At 36.1% G+C, this 26,745-nt stretch overlaps 1 protein-coding gene across 1 annotated transcript in view; it reads right to left on the reverse strand.

Annotated features, from left to right (window-relative positions):
• The window catches only part of LOC120627376, a 434,081-nt gene that overhangs the window by 254,455 nt on the left and 152,881 nt on the right, over positions 1-26,745 (reverse strand). Inside the window, exon 4 of the mRNA XM_039895369.1 lies at positions 7,325-7,707. Within this exon, the coding sequence (XP_039751303.1) occupies positions 7,325-7,707 (383 nt within the window). The remainder of the gene's footprint in view (positions 1-7,324; positions 7,708-26,745) is intronic.

A 26,745-nucleotide genomic window follows, 5' to 3' on the forward strand; every position in this document is an offset into this window, starting at 1 on the left:
TTTAAAAATACACATGTGTGTATGGTGATGTCACCATCTAGCCCCAAAGAAATTCTAGCTTGTTTTATGTTTACTAAGATGACTGATGAATATTTTTATGAATAATTTAAATAAATACTTATAATACAGATACAGATAAACACCCAGCCACTGAAAAACATTCATGTTCGTCACACAAACATTTTCCAGCTGTGGGAATCGAGCCCACAGCCTTGGACTCCGAGAGCTGGGTCGCTGGCCACTACGCTAATCGGCCGTCAAATTATCAACCTAAATCCGTTTCTTCAAAAGTCAACTCTCAATAGAAAAATGAATGCTAAGACGTAAAAAGTTAATATGTTATGTTGGAATAGCAAATGCTCGGTTCCAGGCCGGCTTCTTCTCGGTAGAATCTGCATTCCGAACCGGCGGTAGAGTCACTAAAAGCAAATCGACTTAGTGACTTAGATGTGATAAATGATTTTTTAATTTTACGCCTCCAGTGGATTCACCCAGGGTCATTGGCGTGCATAGAGGGTATGCAGATGATATAAAATGAAGAAAATCTCCAGTACGAGTTATAAAAATATTAAGGGTAGGCTTTTAATAACTCTTAAAAAGCCTATCTTTAAGTTTTTTAGAACTCGGACTAGACATATTTGTATCTATTAAATCTCCGTTGCAACGTTTAATATAGTCTTTCTCATGACAATCAAAGAACCACTTTTGGACATAAACCTCGTCTCTCCTAGGAGAGAGACATGTAGAACGTGTTCCTTGAATGCCCTGAAAAGGTATGCTCATTTTAAAGGCGATGGTTTTCCATAAGCATCGGGTGGTACATGCTTGTTCGGTCAATTATTACCATAAAAAATGCCAGGGTATCCTCTACATCTCTCTCTCCTAGGAGAGACGAGGTTTATGTCCAGCTGTGGTTCTTTGAGTATTATAAGGAAGACTATATTAAGCGTTGTAACCTACAACGGAGATTTAATAGAACCAAATATGTCTCATTGTTGACGCAACCATTTTATAAAGGTCAACTAATTTAGAAAACTAGATACGTAAAACTATAACGTTATAGCACTTAATAATATACAATAAGGATCATTTTCCAATGTGCATTCAAGTAATAAATAGGTACACTGTTAATCGAGATATAATATCAAATTGCTACTGGCCTTTGATAAAAGATTTCCGTACTGGGCTTTATTATAATCCTCTTTACCAAAAAGGGAAGGTACAGTTGGCTTCAGAAATCGTCATAAAATAAAATATTTTTTCTCTTGTTCAACGGTTTCTTTTATGTTCGCGGTAACAATATACTTAAATTCCGTACACAATCCGATAATAACAAACGCATTTCCGCGAGATAAAAATGAAATTATAAAAACAATGCCACTTTTCTAAATGTAACAAGAAAAAGAAAATGTGAAATAAATACAGTCGATAGTATTTCCAGTTTGTATGATCTAATGATAATATTAAAGGAGTCAAATATTAATGCGCGAGTTTCTTTAATTTATACGAGAGCTTGAGTGCAATCACACCTGGCTCTTCATTTTCTGAGACATAATATCTGCATAGCGCATAAAGCGCCGAGCGTGAAACAACTAGAGTAGAATTATTAGTGCTCCCATTCTTTAGGTTCACTTAAATTTAAAAAGAGGTCCCAATGGGAATTACCCATAATCTACGAGCTGGTTAGGCGGGATCGCAGTAGATGGCAGTAATATCTCCGAGAACACTGCACCTGGTATATGTTATATACTTTATAACTAACTGTAACTGTATTAATATCCGCCCATTTTTCACATTTTCCACACACCTCATTTTTTTTTTAAAGTTTTGTTATATTTGATGCTAACTGTACATGATTAATAATGCAATACCGAGACTATATATGGGTAGAAACTTTCGCGACAACTTCAAAAAGTCATTTATAAGCCTGTTCATGTGTCTAATTAGAATGGGATTGGGTTCAAATTTGAATAAAACTCATTTTTCCGTTCGATTGAACCGGGAAAAGCGATGGTGTGAGGAAAAATTGAAGAAAAACAGAGTTGCGAATTGACGAAACTCGATTGTTATGATAGGTTTTCCGTGCCAAGTAAGGATATTTCCCTATAATTAGAACATCTTTTATTAATGGACTTCCGGAAAACGAATTATAATATCAATTCTTATATTTTTATTTTATTTGTCAGCCGATCGGTGCAGTGGGTAGGGACTCTGCCTTATAGATCCAAGGCCGTGGGTTCGATTCCCACAACTGGTAAATGGATGTGTGATGAACATGAATGTTTTTCAGTGTGTGGGTGTTTTTCTGTATAATATAAGTATTTAAGTGTATTATTTCAGTGATATTATTCATAAAAATATTCATCAGTCATCTGCGTACCTAGAACACAAGCTACGCTTTTAATAAAAGTTGAGCTAAATTTGCTATAATTGTGAAAAACAGGCAAATTTGCACAGTGTAATTTATAATTTCTTTATATACCAGACCACAATGATATTCCAAAATGCAACCCTCGTAATATATCTCGAAACCGGAGCATAAAATCGTCAAGGAAATTATATCGAAATTGACTGACCGAGTGGCATGAAAACTATGAACTTCTTCTATTTAATAATATATATGTAGTGTACATTATTCTACTAGTCAAGCCCTTTCACTTGATACCCACAATGAGGAGTCGTGGAAAAAAATTTAATACATCATAGACTATTAATAATGTTAAAGTAAAGTATTAAGTAATAACTTACTCCGTATGTAAGTATGTTTGTGTTGTTCTGTTAAATAAACATATTTTATTCTACAATATTCTAATTCGTCATTTCGTTGTGGCCCGATTTTTATTAAACATGGCTATGAATCCTTCCGACTAGTTCACCTTTTATACAGCGCGCACACACACCCACGAACATTTTTGAGTCAGGGTTAAAGGGTTAAAAAGCCAAAGCGCTCAGCATTGCACAAAGAGTTTTTTTAATTCAATTCAATTCAATTTCCGATTCAGGTCAAGTTGTATCCCAGATACTAGTGGACTGATTGTAATCTAAGTTGGAGCAGTATTTAAATCGACTCTGTGCTCCGTCGAACTCAATCTAGCCAGCTGTTTGCGTTTTAAATAATGTTGCGGTGCGTCTGCGAACAAATTATCATGTGTTTATACGCATTTATTATTTGTTTTTTTAACCTTCAACGCTAAAACGGCGGGGCATTTTAGGTATACGTGTATGTGAGATTGCCTGACTGTGACCTCGTAGATCCCGAACTGATTATCCCGAACCAAAACGATTTTGATTTTGTATTTTTTTGTTTTAAAGGCGAATAAGGTAGGTGTATTCTTAGATATGTTTGATGGAAATTGGACCAAGATGGACGCCGCCACAAAACAGTGTATTACATTTTTTTCACAACTCCCGCAATGTAAAGGGTTTGGACTCGTAGAATAATGCACACTAATATAAAAAGCAGGCGGTTTTAAATTTTTAAATTTATTTATTCCATAATTCAATTTGATGATGGTAAGGTTGCAGTCTAAGAAAGTAGGGGGATATCTCGTAGGGGGTATGGCAGCCATACCCCTAATCAATTTCTACGCGGCATCGTATCTATATTATTTAACATAATTTTAATTCAAAATAAAAAAGACAATATATATATAATGTAACCAAGTGTAGCAAAATTTTACCTATACAATTCATTATTTAGCGTGCGCTATGAAAAATATTGATCATATGTAAAAGTTATGTATATACCCGGGAAAATCAACTGTACCTGCGGGATTTCTAAAATGCAGTTATTAACGCGGTCAACAGCTAGTAAATAAAATCCCATCAAAAGCATAATTTATGTAAACATTTAACCTTATGGAACTTGGCTTACACTACAGTGTGTCTTTTTTTCAGATGATTTTATAATATATTTTCGAATTCAAAAGATTCTACAATGTAAGCCTATCACAGGCACTTACTAAATATAAATATAAAATACTAAATATAATATATACTACGACAATACACACATCGCCATCCAGCCTTAAAGTAAGCGTAGCTTGTGTTATGGGTACTAAGATAGCTGTTGAATATTTTTATGAATATAATACATAAATACTTTTAATATTGATATAATTATAATATAAACACCCAGACACTGAAAAATATTCATGCTCATACACAAACATTTTCCAGTTGTGGGAATCGAACCCACGGCTTGGACTCAGAAAGCAGGGTCGCTGCAAACTGCGCCAATCGGCCGTCGAACTTCACCACGTACTTACTAGACATAATAGTGAGGTGATGGTGACAACTACGTTCGCCAACTTAAACCTAAAGCTACGAGAGTTCTGTACGCGCTATAGTATAAGAAGAGCCCACAACAAACTATAAACTTTTCCCTAACACAACATCATCATCATGATGACATCAACCCACTACAGAGCACGGGTTTCTTCCCACAATGAGAAGGGGTTAAGGCCGTTGTCCACCACGCTGGCCCTGGCGAATTGGTGGACTCCACACATCGTAGAGAACATTATGTTAAACTCTCAGGCATACAGGTTTCCTGACGATGTTTTCCTTCACCGTCGAAGCAAGTGATAGCTTACTTATTACAAACGCACATAACAAAAAGTTAGAGGTGTGTGCTGGGATTCGAACTCGACCCCCTTCATACAACAATTTATCTTCTATCTATATACATAAAAGAGAAAGTGTGTGGGTATGTTTCGTATAGGCTCCGAAATGGCTGGACCGATTTCAATGAAACTTTCAGGGAATCTCCGGATTGACTTGGCGAGTAATCCTGTAAAGTTTTGTGACGATCGGAGCACTCCTATTTTTGAACTGTCAAACTTTCAAATACAGCTTTTATTTACTATGATGATATTCTATTGTTCGGTGTACAAGGTGTAGATATTGATCTCCACCCGCTCGAGAAGAGAATAGGAGAGAATGAATACGGAGAGAAATAAATGATTTAATATATTATGAGACTTAAATTAAAAAAAAATATGATGTAAGTTTATTGTTTAAATAAAATAAAGCAAAATCTAGCCCGGCGAAGCGGGCTGGGTACGCTAGTACTTTTTATAAATACAAATATGTATGAACGCTTCATAAGTGCCTGTAATCTCATTCTACATTTCGAATTGTTTTTTGAATTTGCTTCCACTATCGCTGTCAATTCTTTATTAACAACTTTGTCAAACGAGCAGATTAGTTAACGGTATGTCTATACAATATGAAAGATGTTAAGTACATAAAAACCTCTTGCACCTTTTCTTGCAGTTTTATAGTTATTATGTTAAAAAGCTTTAAGAACTACTCATGGAAGTTTGGACATCATTGTATTAGTTTACGTAATACAATGATGTCCAAACAAAAATAGACGAATGTAAACTAGAATCGCGTTCCTGAAACGCGTTAATTTATATTCATTTCATACACTGACTAGTTGAAAGCGTTTATACATTATATATTCTAATACCAAATGTTTGATTGCATTTGCATAATATAAACACAAACAACCATGTGATTAGCGGAAAAACAATGGCGGATTTGTTAAAAGTTTGTAACGCAATACAAACATTTACAACACGGATATTGTACAATAACTATTATTATTATCTATATGATATACATACTGCCTCGTTAGTCTAGTGATTAGCATGTTTTGCCACGGGTCTTCAGTTCTATTCCCGGGTTGGGTCTCAAATTGTAACTTACTAAGTTTTGCTATCCATAAAAATCTAAGGAAATTGGTGTTTTCACCACTTTGCCTCGCATAGACATTAAGACGTCCTTAGGCCCGTCTATTATCATTAACTCGAGATAATAAATTTTGAAGCCCGCTATCCTGCGTTGGAGCAGCGTCGTGGATTAATGTGCCATGTGTTGACGGCAGATCGGAACAGGAGACCAGTGCCTTGTAGTGGACCGGTGATAGGATGATAATGGGCCGGTGATAGAATGTTGTTGCTGATAAATATCAGTGTTATTATAAAAAGGACAGGATTGCATTAAAATTAATGTTATTTAAGGTATTATACTCACTGTTAATCTGTGTCGTAGGCATAGATAAAATAATGTACTGAAATTAAATATGTAATTCGTTTAAATATTTATAACTTTATTTATGTTATATAGAAAGTAAATGTAATATGTGAACTGGTTTTTAAAACTTTTGTTTTACTGGGAAAGAAAAAATTTAAAAATCAGATTAGGAATGGCGATGTTTACATATTGCATGAAAATTCAAAATAATAATATAAACATACCAGCGAAAAATAAATTATAAAATTTGGTTAAGGAATGGCGAAGTTATGGAGTAAAATAAACAATAACTTTCATTGCCTATCCCAAACGAACCCAATTGTTTTCGGGATGAAAAGTACCTATATGTTATTGTAATGCGAAGTATCGGCAATAAAAAAACTTAATTATACTCAAACACTTTAAGTAGTTTTTGCGTGATGCGCGCATAGCAGACATACAGACAAACAGAATCACAGACAAACAAACAAAAATTCCAAAAATTGCATTTTTACGCTTCATTGCTTGTTTACTAACGTCTCCCAGTTATCTTTTTACAGAAACCTTTAATGTGCATACACGGCTAGTCTACGTTTTAATCATATTTATAGATAAACGCTATATAAATTAATGTAGAGACATTAAAGTTCTGATTTACCTTCGGTTTAAACATAATGAATCAACTACACATTATGTAGGTTCTATTATAAACTCTAAATAATCTGTCAAAATAAATTGTTACAAAATAAAATAAATGCTTCTCCAGCTATTAAAAATAAGTAAGGTGTGTTAGTTAGGTATTCATTATGGTTTCATAGGTTGTTTCACCTAAGATAACGATTTTAAAAACAAATATCACTGTTGTTAATATTTTTGCTGCCCTATATTATATACATACAACGAAAGCACTGACTCTACCTGTGTAAGTTTGTTATCGACATTAATAACGGTATGGTATGTTACCTAACTGGTTGAATTAATGAATACAAAATCCCAAGAAATGCAAATACAATTTAGATCGGTATGATGAGAGATACTATAATTTGATACAATAAAATGTATCAACTAACTCTACATGAGTAATATATTATTGACTCCAACTATATTTGTTTGTTAGATTAATTCTCGTATTTGTCTTAAAGGTTATCATACCTAAGTGCTAAAACGTTAAGAAAAACTAATATAAATAAAAGTATCGAGTTACCGTAGATGAAATTTACACTTGGAAATATTGGTATTTATTTTGCTCTCGAACAAAAACAAAAACAATCAACAAGTAAAACAAACAAAACTAATAACTCACCTGACACTCTGGTATCCAGCTTTCCGCTGCTCGTTTCTCACTCGTTTTTTACACTCACTCTCCACTCTCTTATCACCACTTTCACGTATCGTATGGTATCGGGGTTGATAACTTTCGAGTTGCGTGTACAAACGCGCGCGTGGCGCGTCCGATCCGGCCCGTTGTGACATAGAGTCCCCACGTCCGTTCTCAGTGGCGGCTGAAGCCACACTGTGGGAAAAAGGGGAGCTATGTAGCCTCTCGGCCACCCCTGGTCGGCGCTTTTCCTCGAAAGCCATCCGCGGAGGCTTTGGCTGCATCAGGCTTATCTTTTTCTTCTTTGCTGTAGAGGCCACGTAGAAGAAGTAGCCGTTGCGGTCCATTTTTGGAGCGGTCGCTTTCACCTATGAACAAAACAAAGACTATTTAAGAACTTTATGATACGTAAGTTTTGTTGGCATATTAAAAATATCTAATGAAAATGTTACGAGTATGTATGAGGTACTTTGTGTGTATGTCTACGCATACGTGATGAAGTTTAGACACGGATGTCTTTCACTCTATTCGCCTGGACATCGCACTTTTCATGTCATTTTGGTCTTTATTTATTTATTTATTTTGTACCAATAGAAATGATTTTATCATTAAAAGAGCAGATGAGACACTTATCTCTATAAGAGATCTGTAATAAAAATGAAAGTTTTATCCACTTCAAATCGTCACAATCACAATCAAAATATTACATTAAAGCTAGATTATTAGGCTCAACTATTTTGTAATAGGGAGGGTTTTAGATTTCAGAATATTTTCTTATTCTTCTTAATAAAAATTGTTATAAAGACATTAGCAGTTAACAGTGGCTACCAGTATATCCACGCGAAATCTTTCCCATTTTTCCGCGTTACAAAGGTTTTACCTAACTGAAAAGTTTCCCGAAAATCCATTAAGTGTAACGAATTGATGAGAAAATGTATAATAATGTACCAATGTAGTGCCATGTATATAATGTACCGATCTGTAGATAAGTTTGATTTGTCTTTTTTATAGTGTGTGTATTTGTTTGTGTGATTTCAGTGTGTTATATTATAAGAACTTTCTTTATTACAAAATATCTGATAGATAAAACGTCCATATAGAGAATGTTAAAAGGGCCAACTAGAGTAGTGATCGGAGCATTAAGAACAAGAGGTTCACGAACGAGAAATTAGGACCCTCTCACATCTCAAATCGCTTGCCGTTCATGCCAACAATCCCATCTTAAAACCCCTGCCCTAGTTGGAACTTTTACGTAATACGAATGTTTTCTCCACAAGCCTACCAACAGAATGTCAAAAAAAATGCACCTCATATATCGTTACAAAAGTATTGATATTATAAACAATTAAACGTATTGTGAAAAGTTACCAAAGAGATTAGAGACTTATAACGACTGCACTTTCTTTATTATCTTCAAATTAGTCCTTGATTGCAATCGCACTCGATGATGCAGTCGATCAGTGCTGATGCAGTCTAAGATGGCAGTGGGCTAACCTGGAGTGTGGCAGTTAAATTAAACCCTACTATTAATCGATTTCTACACAACATCGTACTGGAACGATAAATCGCTTAGCATCTTAGTCGGTAGGATGGTAACTAGCGAAAAACTTTGGTAACAGATCAAAAATGGGTACCAACTAGACAAATGAATATTCTGCTTTTATAATATTACTTTGTATTCTGCCGTGCGGTAATCAAACTTGTAACCTTTGTAGTCGCGACTGGCGAGGTAGGTACCTCCTCTCACGCTACTACGGTAGACGGCGTAGTAGAAGTCAAGTGTTCGTCATTATCCTTTCAACGTGGGACTTTAATGAATGAGATGTTACGAACTAAATACGCCCATAGTAGTTATGATAACAAGACTTTCTATAAATAGACGGAGCATTGATAAGAGATTAGGTACGTTAATAAAATATGTACGTATTTTTAGTAGTAACAAAGCTTTTTGTGATAGAGCACGTCCGGATAAGTACCGCCATGCTTATTTCTGCCGCACAGCTGCAATACTGTGTTCCAGTCTGAAGGCACAGGTTGATGGACACAGGGCAGAAAGTTGCAGGTAGCTCCTTGCATGTCCTGAGTAGTGTTAATCTGTTTATAGGCAACGGCTTTCCACTTACACCAGGTAGTTAAATATTAGTCCGTCAATTACAAGTATAAAAAATCATCGTCATTAACCGATTACCAGCCCATTGTAGGTCTTCGGTCGCCGCCTCGATGGGTTAACGCCACGTCCACCACGCCAACTGTGAATTTTTAGCCTCACACGACTTTGAAAACATTAAGGAGGCATTACTGTCAGGCTGGTTTCCTCAAGATCTTTCCCTTCATGTTAACGGAAAGTGATATTCTAAAACTCACATTCCTTAATCAAAAAAGGTGGACACAACCCAGTCCTTCTGCAAGGAAAGAAAAAGCCGTAACCACCACATTATACATATTAATCTATATATATAAAAGAAAGTTGTGTTAGTTACATAACTCATGAACGGCTGGACCAATTTTTATGATATTTGTTTTTTATGGATTCCTCTTAGACCGGAATAGGATAATAAGTATTAAAATATAACATTCATAAAATAAAATAAAAAAGAATCCGCAGTACGAAGTTCACTGGGACAGCTAGTGTTATGTTATAAAATACATAGACGGGAAGTGACATGCACAGGTTTTTTGACCAGGGTATGCATAAGGCAGGTACATGGCATAAAATGGAAAAATTCCCCTCCAATACGAGCTATATAAAATAATTTGGGTATGCAGTGCTTTTGTGCATGTATGAAGTGCACGCCACTGTAGACGGGTCACTATTCTTTTAACCGGTCGATGCCTACATCTGGACATTGAGCTCTTTAAAAGATTTCAAGCCTCTACGGTCTCGGGCCAGATGCGTCCAGCTGTTTTCAGTGATTCGCGTGAAGTCTACAGAGTCTGGAGAGTGTACCAATACTACATTTTCCTAAGGGGTCATAGTATAACTCAAAATTCCCTAAAGTCCATCAGTTCTCCGAGCTAAGTGCCCCACCTAATACCATATTATTATTACGTATAAAAATTCAGTAAGCAATATCCGTAACTCTTATATCTACGTATCTCTTATGTTTTAAGTCGTTAATAATATGGCAAAAATGTCTCTCCCTATTGCTGGTTTTTGGGCTATCTTATAAGACAGATTGCAATTCCTAAGCATAGTCGTTAACTATCGACTTACCGACTCGGTATGCTTATGAGCTGTAATTAATTAGTCATTACAAGTACCCAGCCAACGTTGTCAAACTACATAATCCTCTATTAATTTGTTAACTAAAACGTAATTTAATAGTGACAACACCGAATAAAAACATATTCTATTCACCTTACACTAGTAATAAAGCATTTGTACCCTACTAAATAAATATCGTAAATAAACAGCATACAGTCAATATCGGGCAATTACCTTGGTTCAATATCCCCTATATAGAGCGTGGGTAACGCATCTACACTTTTTAAAACATCTCAACCCAAAGTAGTTTCTTCAGCAATCATCTTTAACAGAAGTACCTATTATAAATAACATACAAATAAAGCTCCTGAAATATCCGCCTACTAAAGAGGCACATTTGTCCTACAGAATTTAATTTTTATGTTTATGTTTCTGATTCCCATAACTCTGTAAACGTTAGTGTTGTGGTTCCTAATACAAAGTTATTGGAGGACTTAAAAAATTGCATATGTCTCCAGAACTGTTAGTAGTAGACGAGCATTTCGTGACAGAACTCGTCCGGAGTAATACTACCGACATTCTTATTCGTGTAGCAAGCATTGCTGTCGTCAAGCAGCATTCTGTGTTCCAGTCTAAAGGGCGTGGTTGCCGGTGTACAAAAAGGCAAGAGGCTTAACACCTACCTACACCTCAGATTGATGGACACAGGGCCCCACTTTGCAGGAAGTATTCCTCAATGCTCAATGATGAATAGAATGTTTCTCTTTTTATAGACAACTAACGTACCACGCGCGCTTCGCCGGGCTAGAATATCATAAATACTTCGATTCAAAGCCTGGTCTAGACGCCTGTTATTTTGTATAAGACTTCGTGGTTCTTATAACGCAGATGAGCTCTAACGAAAGGAATTTTCGAAAACCCTACCCTAAAGGGTGAAACGGTCCGTGAAAGCTTGCACTGCAATAAACTGACATTGAACGTAACTTATTCTTTTCCAGCGTTTATAATATTATTCAAAGCAAAGTCCAAGATATATTTTCTCCAAGACAGCTGCCATCCGTGCACACTTATCTGGATTTTTCCATAAATTTTCCTTTATTTTCGCGAAACTGTTCCGCTTGCGTTGCCGTCAAAACTGTTATCTACGTAAACGTTCCACAGATATTAAAATATCGATGTGTTTTAAATATAGCGAACGAAGTAAGGCCATAAAGCTGTGTACTAATATGTATTTTGTTTTTATAAATAAATATACAACGACAAAACACACATCGCCATCTAGCCCAAAGTCGTTATACCTTGTGTTGTGTGTACTAAGATGATATATATAAGATGATAATGAATATTTTTATGAATAATATACATACATACCTATAATATACAAGCGGACCCAAGCGCCATCTGTCGGGCTGATGTGTGAATCTAAACCATCCAGGGTGCCACCCAAACGCATACCAAAACATTCATTCCAATCGGTCCAGCCGTTTAGGAGGAGTTCAATGACATACACACGCACAGAAGATATATATACATAAAGATAAGCACTTATAATGTATTAACGCTTCATAAATGCCTGTGATAGGCTTACTTGAACAAATAATATTTGTTTTTTTTTTATTTTTACTTGATACAGTTAAACAACCAAATACCGAAAAACAATTATGTTCATGGAAGTATCGAAAAGTAAGCTCTATAAATTAAAACATTAAGAGGTCACCCGATACAGTCAGTGTAAACTTAACTCGATATTGAAGAAAAAAAAAAGATCTAAAACTTTTAATAATAAATAATAATAATAATAAATATACTACGACAACACACACATCGCCATCTAGCCCCAAAGTAAGCGTAGCTTGTGTTATGGGTACTGAGATAGCTGATGAATATTTTTTTATTAATATAATACACATAAATACTTATAATATACAGATAAACACCCAGACACTGAAAAATATTCATGTTCATAACATGGGCAATTTTGGGCAAATCCTCCAGTTGCGGGAGGCCTTTAGTCCATCAGAGGACTGTTGATGATGATGATAATATGATGATGACCCTACTGACAAAGGAAGGAAGGCTAAGCGATCTAGCTTAGAAACCGATTAGTTGTAGGGTCGTTATATAAATGCATAAGTTTAAAGAATATGTTAAAACACATTTATTACAGCGAAGTTGGATGCTTCCAAGCAACCATGTCATTATTGATGAATTTCTTAATGACATGGTTGCTTGGAAGCATCCGGCTCCGCTTTCATCTCTCACAAGATAGAAAAATGAATGTTATAATGTAAATTGTAAATTGTTAATGTAAATTGTAAAGAGCAACTGCTGAGTTTCTTGCCGGCTTCTTCTCGGTAGAATCTGACTTCCGAACCGGTGGTAGAGTCACTATAAACAGACAGACTTGACGTTTCAAATGTGCTTATATTATATTAAGCACTTTTGAAACGCCAAGTCTGTCTGTTTGGCCTATCTGGCCTACTTGAAATAAATGAATTATAGATGGCACCATCATCACTGACTACCAGGTAAGATTGCATCAAGGGCTAACTTGTAGTGGAATAAAAGAAGGTATCAATGTTCACACAATTGATATCTATATCAGTTAGGTACACAAGCTCTATCAATGTTTCGACCGTAAAGAGTATCAAGTTTTCAATTCCGCCAGCCGATTGACAGTGGTATTCAGAGTAAACCCATTGTATCGGTGTACAATACCTTTTGTAAGGCTGCGTTTTATTGACTTTTACAAAGCGTTTTGGACTATTCATGCTGTTTTTAGAATTTCGGCACCGTTTCATTGGATTCGAATTTCAAATTGGCAAAGTTTTGCTATGCCACTGTTAAGTCCAGTTCACATTGTTCGAGTGAAAGTCCAGTTAGGATTTTTAATCCAGTGCTGTATTGGTAAAGGAGTAGTAAATAGCTGTTCATTCGAGTCGAGTGGATATGTTGACTTTTATATCCAAAGTGAAAGAATATTTAGCAATTACCCACTAAATGAATCGATACCAACTTCACTAAAGGAATTACATTTGTTGATGATGTGTGTAACTCAATGCTCTATTATCATCATCCCACTGACGGGAGAAGATAATAGAGCATAGACCCATTAGACTGCTGAAATGCGTAGTGGTGAGTTACTATCATCACAAGGTAGTGATTATAAAAACTAAGCATAATTTGCTATACTCCGCGAACAGCAGGAGATTCTGTATGGTTTATTTTATAATTTCTTCTGGTTTCTGGTTTAAGATATTTATTGTTCCATAAAGGAATTTCCACTTAAATGGAACTTACATGCTAATTTACAAAAAGAGGGTAATTATATAAAATTGCATCTTCGAGCGTACAATAAATAAATTGTAAATTGTAAGTGGGTAGTTTTGAAGTACCATCGCATCAAAATCATATCGACGGTCAACTGCTGACGCGAGCCGCGACTATGTCACTGCACTACATGGATTCATCCACAACTAGATGTGACAACTGAAACTTCTACTTGGTTATTTAGTTTGGTAATTAATCCGTATACCCCACACCAAACAGATCCTCGGCAATGTACCCTCTATGCACAACCGGAGCATCCTCAGGAGATGTTGACCTTCCAATGAATAATTGTTAAGACAGTAAAATGGAGTAACCGGATTGAAGAAATTATAAATTACACCATACAGATTCTCCTGCTGTTCGCCGAGTATGGAAAATTAAGCTTAATTTTCATAATATATTATGGATTTCCACAAAGTAACGCCTGCTTCTATCCAATACAAGATAGTGATATAATCAGGACCCACGGCTTAACATGCTTACCGAGACAAGACTCTACTAATGAACGGCGACTGGAAATATGTAGCCAACCTCATTTCCATTCTTTTGCTAATTCTAGTTCAATGTTTTACTAGATCCAATAAGAATATTGAAACTCTCTGGTTCAGTGGAGTAATGTAAACTGGTCAATATGATGCCAATTTCGATTTTAATATCTTGTTATGTGGATAGGAGATTTCCATAAATATATAGACAAATAGGTAACGTAATGTACCTTCTTTACGTGTCAAGGACAATAGACATACGTATACCGGGTCAAGCGTTTCAAAAGTCGGAAAAATCCTTCAGGAATTAAACAAACAGCTGAAATAAAGAGTATAAAACGATGAAGAAAACAACCTAAGGGCAGTCTTGTATCAAAGTAGGGATCAGCAAGACTCTGTTGCTACTAAGCGAGCTGTTAGCATTCAGAAAGAAGCCGCGAGCTGTTAGCATTCAGAAAGAAGCCGCGAGCGAGTGTGATAACATTGGTACTGCGTTGACGAATGCGAGGAATGAATGACCAAGATAAACCAGCATCTAGATGTGCGTGCGATTATTTAGAACTGGGACACAATTCTAACCAATATTATAAATTTCTTTAATTTAGTTTCAACGGGTACATACCACGATAATATTTTTGGATTTGTTGATATATCGACCCAGTTGCATGGATCGTGGTCACGACGGGACTCAACGGGGAGTCCCGTCGTATATATTTAAGAAATTTTGATTAACCACGAAAATCTAAGTTTAAAATCTTTAATATTATTAAAGCGAAAGTGTGTCTGATAGTTGGTCCTGCCTTCACGCTCTAACTAAAGAATCAATCGACGTGATTTTAGGAATTGTCTTTGTTCAAGGGACGGAGAGTTCATAGGCTTTTTATTTCAGGAATGGTTCCCACGGGATTTGTAAAAAAAGCCTAGTACCAGTTTAGTATTTTATAAAAATGGCACTTTTTATAATTTCTACAGATATAGAAATTATTAATCAACATCATATTAACTTACTACAAGGCACGGATCTCCACAACTATGGCCAAGTGCGAATACAAGAGCTTGTTGGTAATATTTGCCAATAATCTCTCAAAGTGTGATAGCCCAGTGGGTACGACTTCGACTTCACTATCGTGGGGCCAAGTTCGAACCCCAGCACGCATCTTTTACTTTTCTAAGTTATGTGCGTTTTAAGGAATTAAAATATCACTTGCTTCAACGGTGAAGGAAAACATCGTGAGGAAACCTGCATGCCTGAGAGTTCTGCATAACGTACTCAAAGGAATGTGATGTCCACCAATCCGCTGAGCCAGCGTGGTGGACTACGGCCTTAACCCTTTTTCATTGTGGGAGGAGACTCGAGCCCTGTAGTGGGCCGGTAATGGGTTGATATTATGAATCTCTCAAATATTAAGTCCTACTTAAAAGCTGTAGTTCTTCAATTTACGTATTTTTCGAATCTTTCGAAAAATACGTAAATTGAATTACCTCCTTCTGAGACTGAGCCATGACAATGTTTTGGTTAACTAATTCAGAATATTAGATGTTACCAAAATTCTTAATTTTTAGGATTTTATGGGCATAAGCTTTATAGACACAACGCAGCCACAGCGAGAACTAAAAACACTGGCGAATAGGTTCAGAACATCAATCCATGTGGTAAATCCGATTAGTCTCTTGAAGCCAGGAGAGTGTACAGCAAAACCTCAACAAAGTCTAACAGCAAAAATATACTTTTACCAAAATATCGTGAATTTAGAAGGGCTTATATTTTCAGGAGGATTTCTGTAACACAAAACGTAACCCTATTAATGAGCGGTTGATTAAATTAACGGTCAACTGCCGATGTGAACCAGCAATTAAAAATTTCGAACTATAATATACCCACATACAGCGTTGATAAGCCCAATGATAAGTTTTAAATTACTCTTAATAATAAATTGCAAATTATATAAAAAGCAAGATTGCTTTTCTCGTAATAATAACAATTTAAAATTATGAATGACGAAGTGCCACTATTTATTCTCTCAACATTAAGATTAATACAATAAAAATAAAATATTACATCTTCAAAAGCCTTTAACACTGCACTGCTTCACTAAAGGCCTTTTTTATAGTGTTTAAATGACAATGTGAGATGGTGATAACGAAAATAAAAATAACAACCGGCTAAGTTAGTTGTGGGCTTCTTGTTAGACCAGGGCGCGTTTGGAACCGTCGTAGCTTTAGTTTTAAGTTGACGAATTTATTTATCGTCATCAACTCACTCCTATATCACATTTTACATGTTACTCCTATATCACAAAAGTACCATCTATGTGCCTATTTGAATAAAGAAATATTTGACTTTGACTTTGACAACGGAAAAGTTAGCCAAAAATCACCCCGCTCGGGTGGGTTTCTGATCACTGAAGATGGTAGCAAAATAACACTGCTGTCATCTCTTCGCTTTATTCGCTAGTTACCTCGTCTCACGCGCGAGAAGAGGAGGGATGGTTACATCTGTATTCTGATCTGCAGTCACAACATGTTACAAGCATTATATACCTGGGTATTAAATTCAAATTTAAAAAAAATCATGTAGACCTTATCACAGGCACTTCTGAAGCGTTCATAAATTTTACATGTAACACTAATGTTAGTGATGGTGATAAATGCATTCGTTAACTTAAAACTAAAGCTAGGAGGGTTCCAAACGCGCCCTGATCTTAGAAGAGCCCACAGCTAAATTAGCCAGTTTTTTTTTTTTGTTATCCCACACCAACCCACAGTCGAGTTAAGGTTGAGCTATCAAGTTAGAGCAATTCATACGCAACCAAATTAAAGAAAAAACGTTATATGTGTATAAACATTCGATTAAGAATCCAGTAGTGTACACTTCAAACAAGCGTAAAACATCTGCTAACCTGCTATTATTGGAATTCGAATAATGTTGGAAGAAGGTTTTTCTCTTTTTTCTGTCTAATTATTACGACCTCCCTGGTGCAACGGTGCAGTGAATTTAAGCAGGAGGTCCCGGATTACATTCCCACAGGGGCAATTTGGGAATTTAAATTTCTGAATTTTCTTTGGTCTGGTCTGGTGGTAGGCTTTGGCCGTGGCTAGTTACCACCCTTTTGACAAAGACGTGCCGTTAAGCGATTTAGTGTTCCGGTGCGATGTCGCGGAAAAACCGATTATTTGTATGACTACCACACGCCCTAACAGGTTATCCCGCTACAATCTCAGAAATCTCACTTACCAACAGGTGAGATTTCAGTCAAGGGCTTACTTGTAGGTAAATAATAAAAAAAAACAATGATCAGAGTTTTAGCAACCGGTGTAAAATTCACGAAATATTATTCACCCCTAACTAGCCGGCAACACATCGATCATCGACCACGTAATACAGAGAAACGCAGTTACTGCGTTGCTCGTCCATATTACCATTAATACAAATACATCAAACAAAATGGCATAACTTGTCATTTTATATGTAAACAAAGAGTCTTATTTCAATTTATTTTCATGACATACCACAGTAATCATTTCTCAGCCAATTGTCATAAAATTATGTTAAAACAAAGAGGATATTTCATTAGCTGAAAGCGGAATGTATGTAGACAGTAAATAAGAAATCAATCTTTTTTCTTAAAATAAATATCAACGGAAAGCATTAATCGTGTCTGCAGTCCGTTGTGAAACCTGATTCAAAAACAAAATATTAATTCCTCGAAACTATAAATATAAAAAAATAAATAAAAATATACTGCGACAGTACACACATCGCCATCTAGCCTGAAAGTAAGCGTAGCGTAGCTTGCGTTATGGCAACAAAGGTGACTGATGAATATTTTTAGGAATAATATTCGTAAAAACTTATTATATACAGATAAGCACCCACTGCATCAGACAGCCGACAAAAAATTAAAAAGAAAGACGAAGAAAAATTAAATTAATGCGTAAATGCAGTCTTATCGCATAAAGCTCTTTCATCCAAACAAACGTTTGTGAAAGAATGAAGTTAATTAAGGAAGTACACGTTAGTTATAAGTTAAGAACACCTCGAAAAATACCGTCCAAGCTCATAAGAATTTCTAGGATAGAAATTTTTATTTGGTGAACTTAAATATAATCTTCGTCAACCTATTGGTGTCCCACTATTGAGCAAAGGCCTCTATAGCATAAAAGAGAGATATTTAAAGCCTCAACGCTCCTTCATACGTGTCGGTGGGCTTGAAAAGGTATCTAAATACTTGGACCTTGCTCATGAGATTACCGCCATGTGGAATGTTGAGGCAACCGTTATTGTTCCGATCGTCAATGGTCTTCTCGCGAAAAGCTTCGACCAACATCTTAAGAAGCTTTCGCTTGATTGTTGGATCAAGGGTCGGATATAGAAGGCAGTAGTCCTTGAAACGGCGTGTATTGTGAGGAGATTCCTCACTCCGGAGCCCTGACCAATGGTTGCTTGGGCATTCAAAAGCCACGCCTGCGGAGGGTTTTCTTATAAATTTTTAATAGTGTTTTTTTATTTTCATAAATATTGTTAATTTTATAGTCTAATAATCATTTATTTTAGATGTTTCCATGCACAGATTGTTAGTATATTATTATGCATATATCTTATTTTTAAAATTAAAGTAGTTGAGTAAAATCGTATAGCATTCATAATACACCAAACTTTAGATAAAAAGCCTTTAAAATAATGAGCAGACCTTGTTGAAAGACGGGGAATATGTAAGAACAAAAAAGGGGTAGAGTTTATTTTACTCTTGTAAAGTCACCCTCATTAAATCCATTGGATAATAGGTAGAGTTTTCTTTTTAATATCAAACTGTAGGTGTCTATCAAATCCTACTTATAAACAAGCGGTCTGTCGCGACTTAGTCCGCGTATTAGGCGACCTTAAAAGATAGACATAATATGCTGTCTGTATTTTTAAAGCTATTAAAGGGAACTACTTTATCATACAAGATTTTATTGAAACTAAGCGTTTAAGCAGACAGCTTCCAGTAAAAAAATATTTATTTTAAGTTCACTTTATGAGCACTTTTGAAACGTCAAGTCAATGTGTGTTAAAGGCAAAAGAAAAATCCCGATGTTGAATCTTTCTTTATTGTTGCTATGCTCCTATCGGTTTTAGCATGTATATGTAGCCTATAGGTTATCCAACACTGAAATAACTTTTCAAATCGGACCAGCAGTTCTTGAAGTCATGGTGTTCAGGAAAACAAACAAATTGCGGCTTAAAGGTGAAAAGAAGTTATTCAGGGTTGGTTGGAAAAGTTAGGCTTCAGCTGTGGCTAGTTAGCACCCTACCGACAAAGACGTGCCGCCTAGAGATTTAGCGTACCTGTAACATATCGCCTATCAACCGAGGGGTAGGGGGATTAGCTCGCTACCATCCTTAACTATATCTTCGGTCGTAGTGAAAAATAAATAAATATCATCGTAACAATAGTAACAAAAAATATTGTTCCAAACTTTTTTCTTATCAATTAAAGCTGTCTAACTATGTATCTAACAATGCCTCTTAACATATTCGAATCAATATGTGATTTTTCACGTAAGACTATTACAAAGAACAGTCTGATGACTAGGCTAATCTCGGTCATTCTTTGGTCGTCACACTATGATGTTATCTCACTAGCTCGCGTCGTCTCTCTGAATGCTGAAAGCTCGCTTGGTAAGCACAACTCTACCGGATCCCTACTTTGATATGTGATTAAAAACCGACACCCACAAAGAAGTAGCTAAATGCTCAGTCTCGTGGTATTTTGCTCTCATCATCTCAAAATTTTACGAGCGTTCGTTTAGCGTACGAGCTGTGGAATTGTGGATAACGCTTCCAATGAGTATACAACGATTCAAATTACTGGCGATATTTTACTGTCGACGACTATTACTAGCATGTATATAGCTACTCTTTTATTATATGTTAAAGTATTTAAATACTTAGGTGTTGTTATTATATGTATTAGTTTTTTTTTTTATTATTATGTATTTTTGATCTATTTTTGTACACTAGATAAAAAAAATAGAAATATAAAATTTTTATTTTTATTTATATTTTGTATTTATTAATGTTGTGGTGAACAAATAAAGAGTTTAATAATAATAGTAATAGTAATGTCACTATTAACTAAGAGGCCTAATAAGAAGCAAATTTTGTGGTATTTCAAGTACGACTATTACAAGAAACAGTCATCAACTAGGTTAATCTCGGTCATTCATTGGTCGCCGCACTACTGATGTTATCTCACTAGCTCGCAGCGTCTCTCTGAATGCTAAAAGCTCATTCAGTAAGCACACGTCGGCGTGATCCCTACTTTGATACCAGTCTGCCCCGAGGTCGTTGTTCTATACCATTTACAATCCATTTCATACTCCTTATTGCCACTATATTTTATTTGAACTATTTTAGAAAAGGTCAAATAAATATAAATAAATAAATATACTACGACAATACACACATGACCATCTAGCCCCAATGTAAGCGTAGCTTGTGTTATGGGAACTAATATGACTGATGAATATTTTTATAAATCAAATAGATAATACACATATAAACACCCAGACACTGAAAAATGTTCATCACACAATCATTTTTCCAGTAGTGGGAATTGAACCCACAGATTTGGACTCATAAACTCACTCACTGACCACTGCGCAAATCGGCCGTCTAATAAAATGTGCGTGTGCGTGTGATTAACCTTTTTTCAAGATACTCGTTGTTTCTTAACTGTCTAATATTAAAGCACGTTATGTTTAAACTCTTAAAACGCACATAAACAACTATTTGTTTTCATTTTAGTTTACCTAATCCTAAGGTTGCCTGGCAGAGATATAAATAAATAAATAAATCCGAAAGGTGGTGCCAGGTATCGAACTCGGTCTTCCCAAAGAAAAAGCTGAAATATTAACCCCAAAGCTGTCTGCGATTGTGATTAAATCAACAATGTATAAACTGAAAGCAGGCAAATTTTGATGTCAGTTGCTAAAGCAAACATAAATTTCTCATTTATGGGATGTAAAAATCTTTTCGAGTGCACCAACAATGGGTCAAAATTAAAATTAAGTAATATATCTTGTAATCGACTCTATATAATGAAAATAGAGTTCTTTTTCGCGAAACTGATGACCAAATTTATAAGTAGGTACCCGTAAGCTAAACCACTCAAAGTGGACCAAAGCAAGGGACCAAAGTACAAAGGTAAACTGTCCGGAATCTAATCCTTAAGGGAAGGACGCTTTGAGATGAATAATGGACTGGCATTTGTTTCGTGTAGCAGGATATTTAATTGAACATATTTTATAGTCGATAGCCCAGTGGTTAGGGTACGTCACCTTCGGGGGGCCGAGTTCGAATCCCAGCACCTCCAATTTTTCTATGTTATGTGCGTTTTAAGTAATTAAAATATCACTTGCTTCTTGTCCGTACCATTTGTTCAGCCTAGCCAATTCGAAGTGGTTATACCGCCACTTGTCGGTCGCCAGAGCCTCGTCGGTTAGACGGCAGGGTGCACCACGTGCAGGTGAAGTTGGCAATTTGGGAGGCTGACTGGTACTAACCACGCCCACTAACAAACTGATAAGCGCAGAGTTGGTCGAGCCCCAACGAGGTGGACAGACGACATTAAGCGCGTCGCAGGTAGCCGCTGGATCCAAGCGGCTCAGAACCGCGGGATTTGGAACTCCCTACAAAATACCTATGTCCAGCAGTGGACGTCTATGTGGTTGATGTGATGAACTCCTAATTCACTCAGGTAAGAAATTAAAATAGCATTGTATAGACGCACAACACAAGAAATAAATAGGTTTAATATTTGAGTTCCGTAACTAAACGGAAGCAAACTTTGGATTAGAAGCACCTGCATGCGAATTCATCTGTTCCATCTGAGACATCTTTGTTCTAAATTGCCGCTTGTTCTGGCAACACCAAATATTGACATACGGGACCCTCCGGATAAGGTTGCGTGAACTATGAAGATAGACTTTTTTACCTTACTTCGGAGAATATTTTTTTTATTACACTACAAGTCAGCCCTTGACTGCAATCCACCTGTTATTAAGTTATAATAAATGAATCTATATATATACAAGAAAGTTGTGTTAGTTACACCATTTATAACTCAAGAACGGCTGGACCAATTTTTATGATATTTGATTTTATGGATACCTCTTAGACCGGAATAGGATAATAAGTATTGAAATATACCATTCATCAATAAAGAAAATGATCCGCGGTACGAAGTTCGCCGGGACAGCTAGTATATAAATGAATCCCTACTAATATTATAAATGTCAATGTAAGTTTGTTTGTTACGCTTTCACGCAAAAACTACTTAACCGATCCTCATGAAACTTTGTACACATATTCTTGGAAGTGTTAGAAATAATATAGGATACTTTTTATCCTGACATAAGGAGAGAGGATGAGTGTTTGACGATTTTACACCTATAGCTCCGACAAATTTGGCGGCCGATTGGCGCAGTGGGCAGCGACCCTGCTTTCTGAGTCCAAGGCCGTGGGTTCGATTCCCACAACTGGAAAATGTTTGTGTGATGAACATGATTGTTTTTCAGTGTCTGGGTATTTATCTGTATATTATAAGTATTTATATGTATTATATTCATGAAGATATTCAACAGCTATCTTAGTACCCATAACACAAGCTACGCTTACTTTGGGGCTGGATGGTGATGTGTGTATTGTCGTAGTATATTTATTTATTTATTATTTATTTATTTATTTAAATAATAACCAATTTAAATAATTATTTTTGTACTATAAAGGTTATCATATGTGTTTAATTTTGCCCAAACTGTGGTTGGAGATAGAGGACAGAACTCCTCAGCGGACAGCAGCAAACCCCTGATTTAAGGTTTAGCGATACTGAATACACTAAATACAACTAAATTTAATGGCACATGAAAAAACAAAATCAAATGCAGACGAAGTCGCGGGCAACAGCTAGAAAATAATAATATATATAATAATAATAATAATATATGGGTAGCGGGCTATCCTGTTATGGCAGTTACATTTAACCCATACATATAGTCGTTGTCTACGCGACATCATACCGGAACGTCGAATCGCTTAGCGGCACGTCTTTGTCGGTGCCACACGGACGGACGGTTTCTGGCCAACCAAGTGCGGAGACGGCTCAGGAACAGAAGAAGGAGAAAAAAGTCTCTATCGGTAGGTTGGAAACTAGCCACGGCCGAAGCCTCCTACCAGACAAAAAAACAGTACTAATATTATAACGGGACGTAGAACGTGGGCATCAACTAGCGTATTTTATAAAGATACCCTACTTTTTTCACATCCCTATACCCCTGATTTTAACAAATGGTATATCAATGTATTTAACTCTATTGGTAGAGTCTACTAGGCTGCGTGACGTTAAACAAATATTATACAGCGATTATGACAAGAAGACGCCAATATTGTTTATTTAAATAATCTATACTTTTAATGAGTCTCTCCGATGAACAAAGGCAGCCGTAAACTTTAGATTAGATCACCGCTTTTTCACATGAAAGACTGTATTATATTATTTTTAATCGAAGTAAGTTCGATATAGAGTATCAAAATAGAAAAAGCAGTATTTTTTTACACATCCACATCTGCCTCCAACTGCCTCGTTGGTCTAGTGGTTAGCATGTTCAACTGCAAATCACGAGGTTCTGGGTTTGAATCCCGGTTAAAGCCAAATTATAAAAGGTAATGTGTTTTTTCTTTTAAAGAATCTTCGACACCAGTCCAGAATTAGGAAGTTAGCGGTGTCAGCCCCCGTGCCTCGGAGAGCATTTAAAGCCGTCGTCGCCGGTTATTATCACTTAATTGTTGTAAAGCCCACCAACCCGCATTGGAGCAAAGTGGTGGGTCTATGGTCTAAACCCGTCTTATGAGAAACGATGCCTGTACCCAGTGAATAATGCTGATAATTATGATCTGACTGGAGAGTAGCACCTTGTAGTAATTCCAAACTAGTGAAAACAGTTTTTCTAAAGTGGACTATAATCTAACAAGGATAAGACATTTAAAATATATTGTTTATATTTTATCACTTGCTATACAAAACTTAGCATGCCGAAGTTCACTTCGAAAGAGCTTGTATATTGCATTAAGTTGGTAGAACAAGTTCGCCGCTTAGAAAGCCGAGAAATTTCAAGTATAATTACAGTCTTTACCTCCCTAGCAGCTAGATTTCATTATGAACGCGAAAGGTAATCATTTAACAGGTAATGCACTTGTTAATTGATTACCTTCCACATCGCTCATAATGATTCCTTTTGTTCCCTCGCTTTACGTAATATTGCTATGTTAATGCTTTTTTCGCGTGATGTTCTTAAAGATTGGGGCAATTAGGTTTAGTTTTAACAAGTATATTTACCCGACTGCACAGGGCCAAATAAAAAGCGATTTATAAAAATAACTCGCTGTTGAACGAGGCTTCCTACAAGGTTTTTTGGTTTCTCATGCATTCGCCGAGAACCGAACATTTCCCCGGGATAGAAAGCAGACTAAGTGTAAATCCAAGGTAATCGTATATTCTATCTCCATTCTAAAGTTCAGTACTTTTTGCATGCAATAGTGACAAACTTCCATCCATTCATACAAACAAAACTGAAACTGTACATTTTCCCGGGATTTAAACCGGCCCTGAATCTGTATGGTGTAATTTATAATTTCTTCAATCCGTATACTCCACACCAAACAGATCCTTGTCAATGAACCCTCTACGCACGTTTCGCTCCGAAACCGGAGCATCCTCAGGAGATGTCTTTACAATGAATAATTGTTAAATGACTTTACAATGAATAAATTCACCGCTTCTATCCAATACCCTGGCAAAATACATTAAAAAAAAAGCAATATGCCGGCTCTATGATGCCATTTTCAATTGTGAGAATTCGGAGTCTTTCGGAGTGTTTATGATTTGTTTGAGTAACGTACGTGTTTCATATTACTTTAATGTTTTTTTTTAACAACTGACAGAAAATGTTTTATAATTTAGCGTATAGGTACTTTCAAAGTGAAGGGCTCGTGAAAATTCTGACGCGTCCTTAAACCCTGTGATAACCTTTATAATGAGCAAATACTTAGGAAAAAGGGCTTTCGACTTTCATAGAGATTCATACAAGTGTAGGGATATTTTGTTAAGATCGTTTTATAAGTTTTGAATATAAGGGCACGTGTAACATGACTGTAAGGGACCTTCCAAACATAGCAGGTTTAGGTTTTCTTAGATGAAAAAATAACCTTTTCGAAATTCATACGTATTCGGGGAAATCTTTCTCTGTGTTTTCTGTCCTAAGTGTGACGTTAAATATAAACCCAGTTAAATATAAAACAATATGAAATATCTATACTTGTAATAAAACTGCAACTGGAAGATTACTTTGTATCCCAATAAACAATAAGTTTCCTCCGGGAAGTAGGATGATTTTTTTATAAATTTTACGTCATATCTCCGTTAAATTTGACAGTGTATACTACCAAGCATGTATTGTCTAATTTTAATGAATTCTGTCGGTGTCTGATCTCATGAATATTGTCGGAGATCAAGGACATAATTCTTCACAAATAACAGCAAGTCGCAAGGCATATGGGACAACGATCGACTGCATGCGTGCCATCCTACTAATATTATAAATGCGAAAGTTTGTGAAGATAGATGCATGGATGGATGGATGTATGTATGGATATTAGTTACGCTTTACCGCCACAACGAATGAACCGATTTGGTTGAAATTTGGCAGAGATACCTACAATATAGTCTGGAATAGCTCATAGCCTTCTTTTTATCCCGGAAAAGCAAACAGCTTCTACAGGATAGCATCACAATTGTCTTTTAAAATCGGCGCAACGGAGTTTAAGATGGACGTGGTTTTTTGGATAGGCATAGGCATATGATAAAGCTTTTAAATTTTGGAAGTACGTATGTAGTAAGTATATTGGAATTGTCGGAATTGTTGTTTCTTTAAAGTTCTATAAAACAGTCCGCGACAACATACGACTATTTTTTGAAGTCGACTCATTCGCGGACAAAGTCGCGCGGGTCCGCTAGTACAGTACGAAATAAGCACGAAATAAGCGACCCCGGACAAGCTCTGACACAAAGCTTTTTTATTACTACTTAAACTAACTTTTAATGACCAAGCGTATGAAATAACCCAAATATCAATAGCTCAAAAGTTGCTTTGGATGGGTTGAGTCCTCTATCATCATCATCATATAAACCCACTATCAGAACACTACAGCAGGGCTAGCACGGGCGGGAGATAAAAACCCTTATATCCCCTGACAAGGGACATAAGTAGAAGAAGAAGAAGAAGAAGAAGAAGAAGAAATACTTTATTGCACACACACATCGAGATATACATAAAATATAGTATAA

The sequence above is a fragment of the Pararge aegeria genome, chromosome 11 (assembly GCF_905163445.1).
Source record: "Pararge aegeria chromosome 11, ilParAegt1.1, whole genome shotgun sequence".
Lineage (NCBI taxonomy): Eukaryota > Metazoa > Arthropoda > Insecta > Lepidoptera > Nymphalidae > Pararge > Pararge aegeria.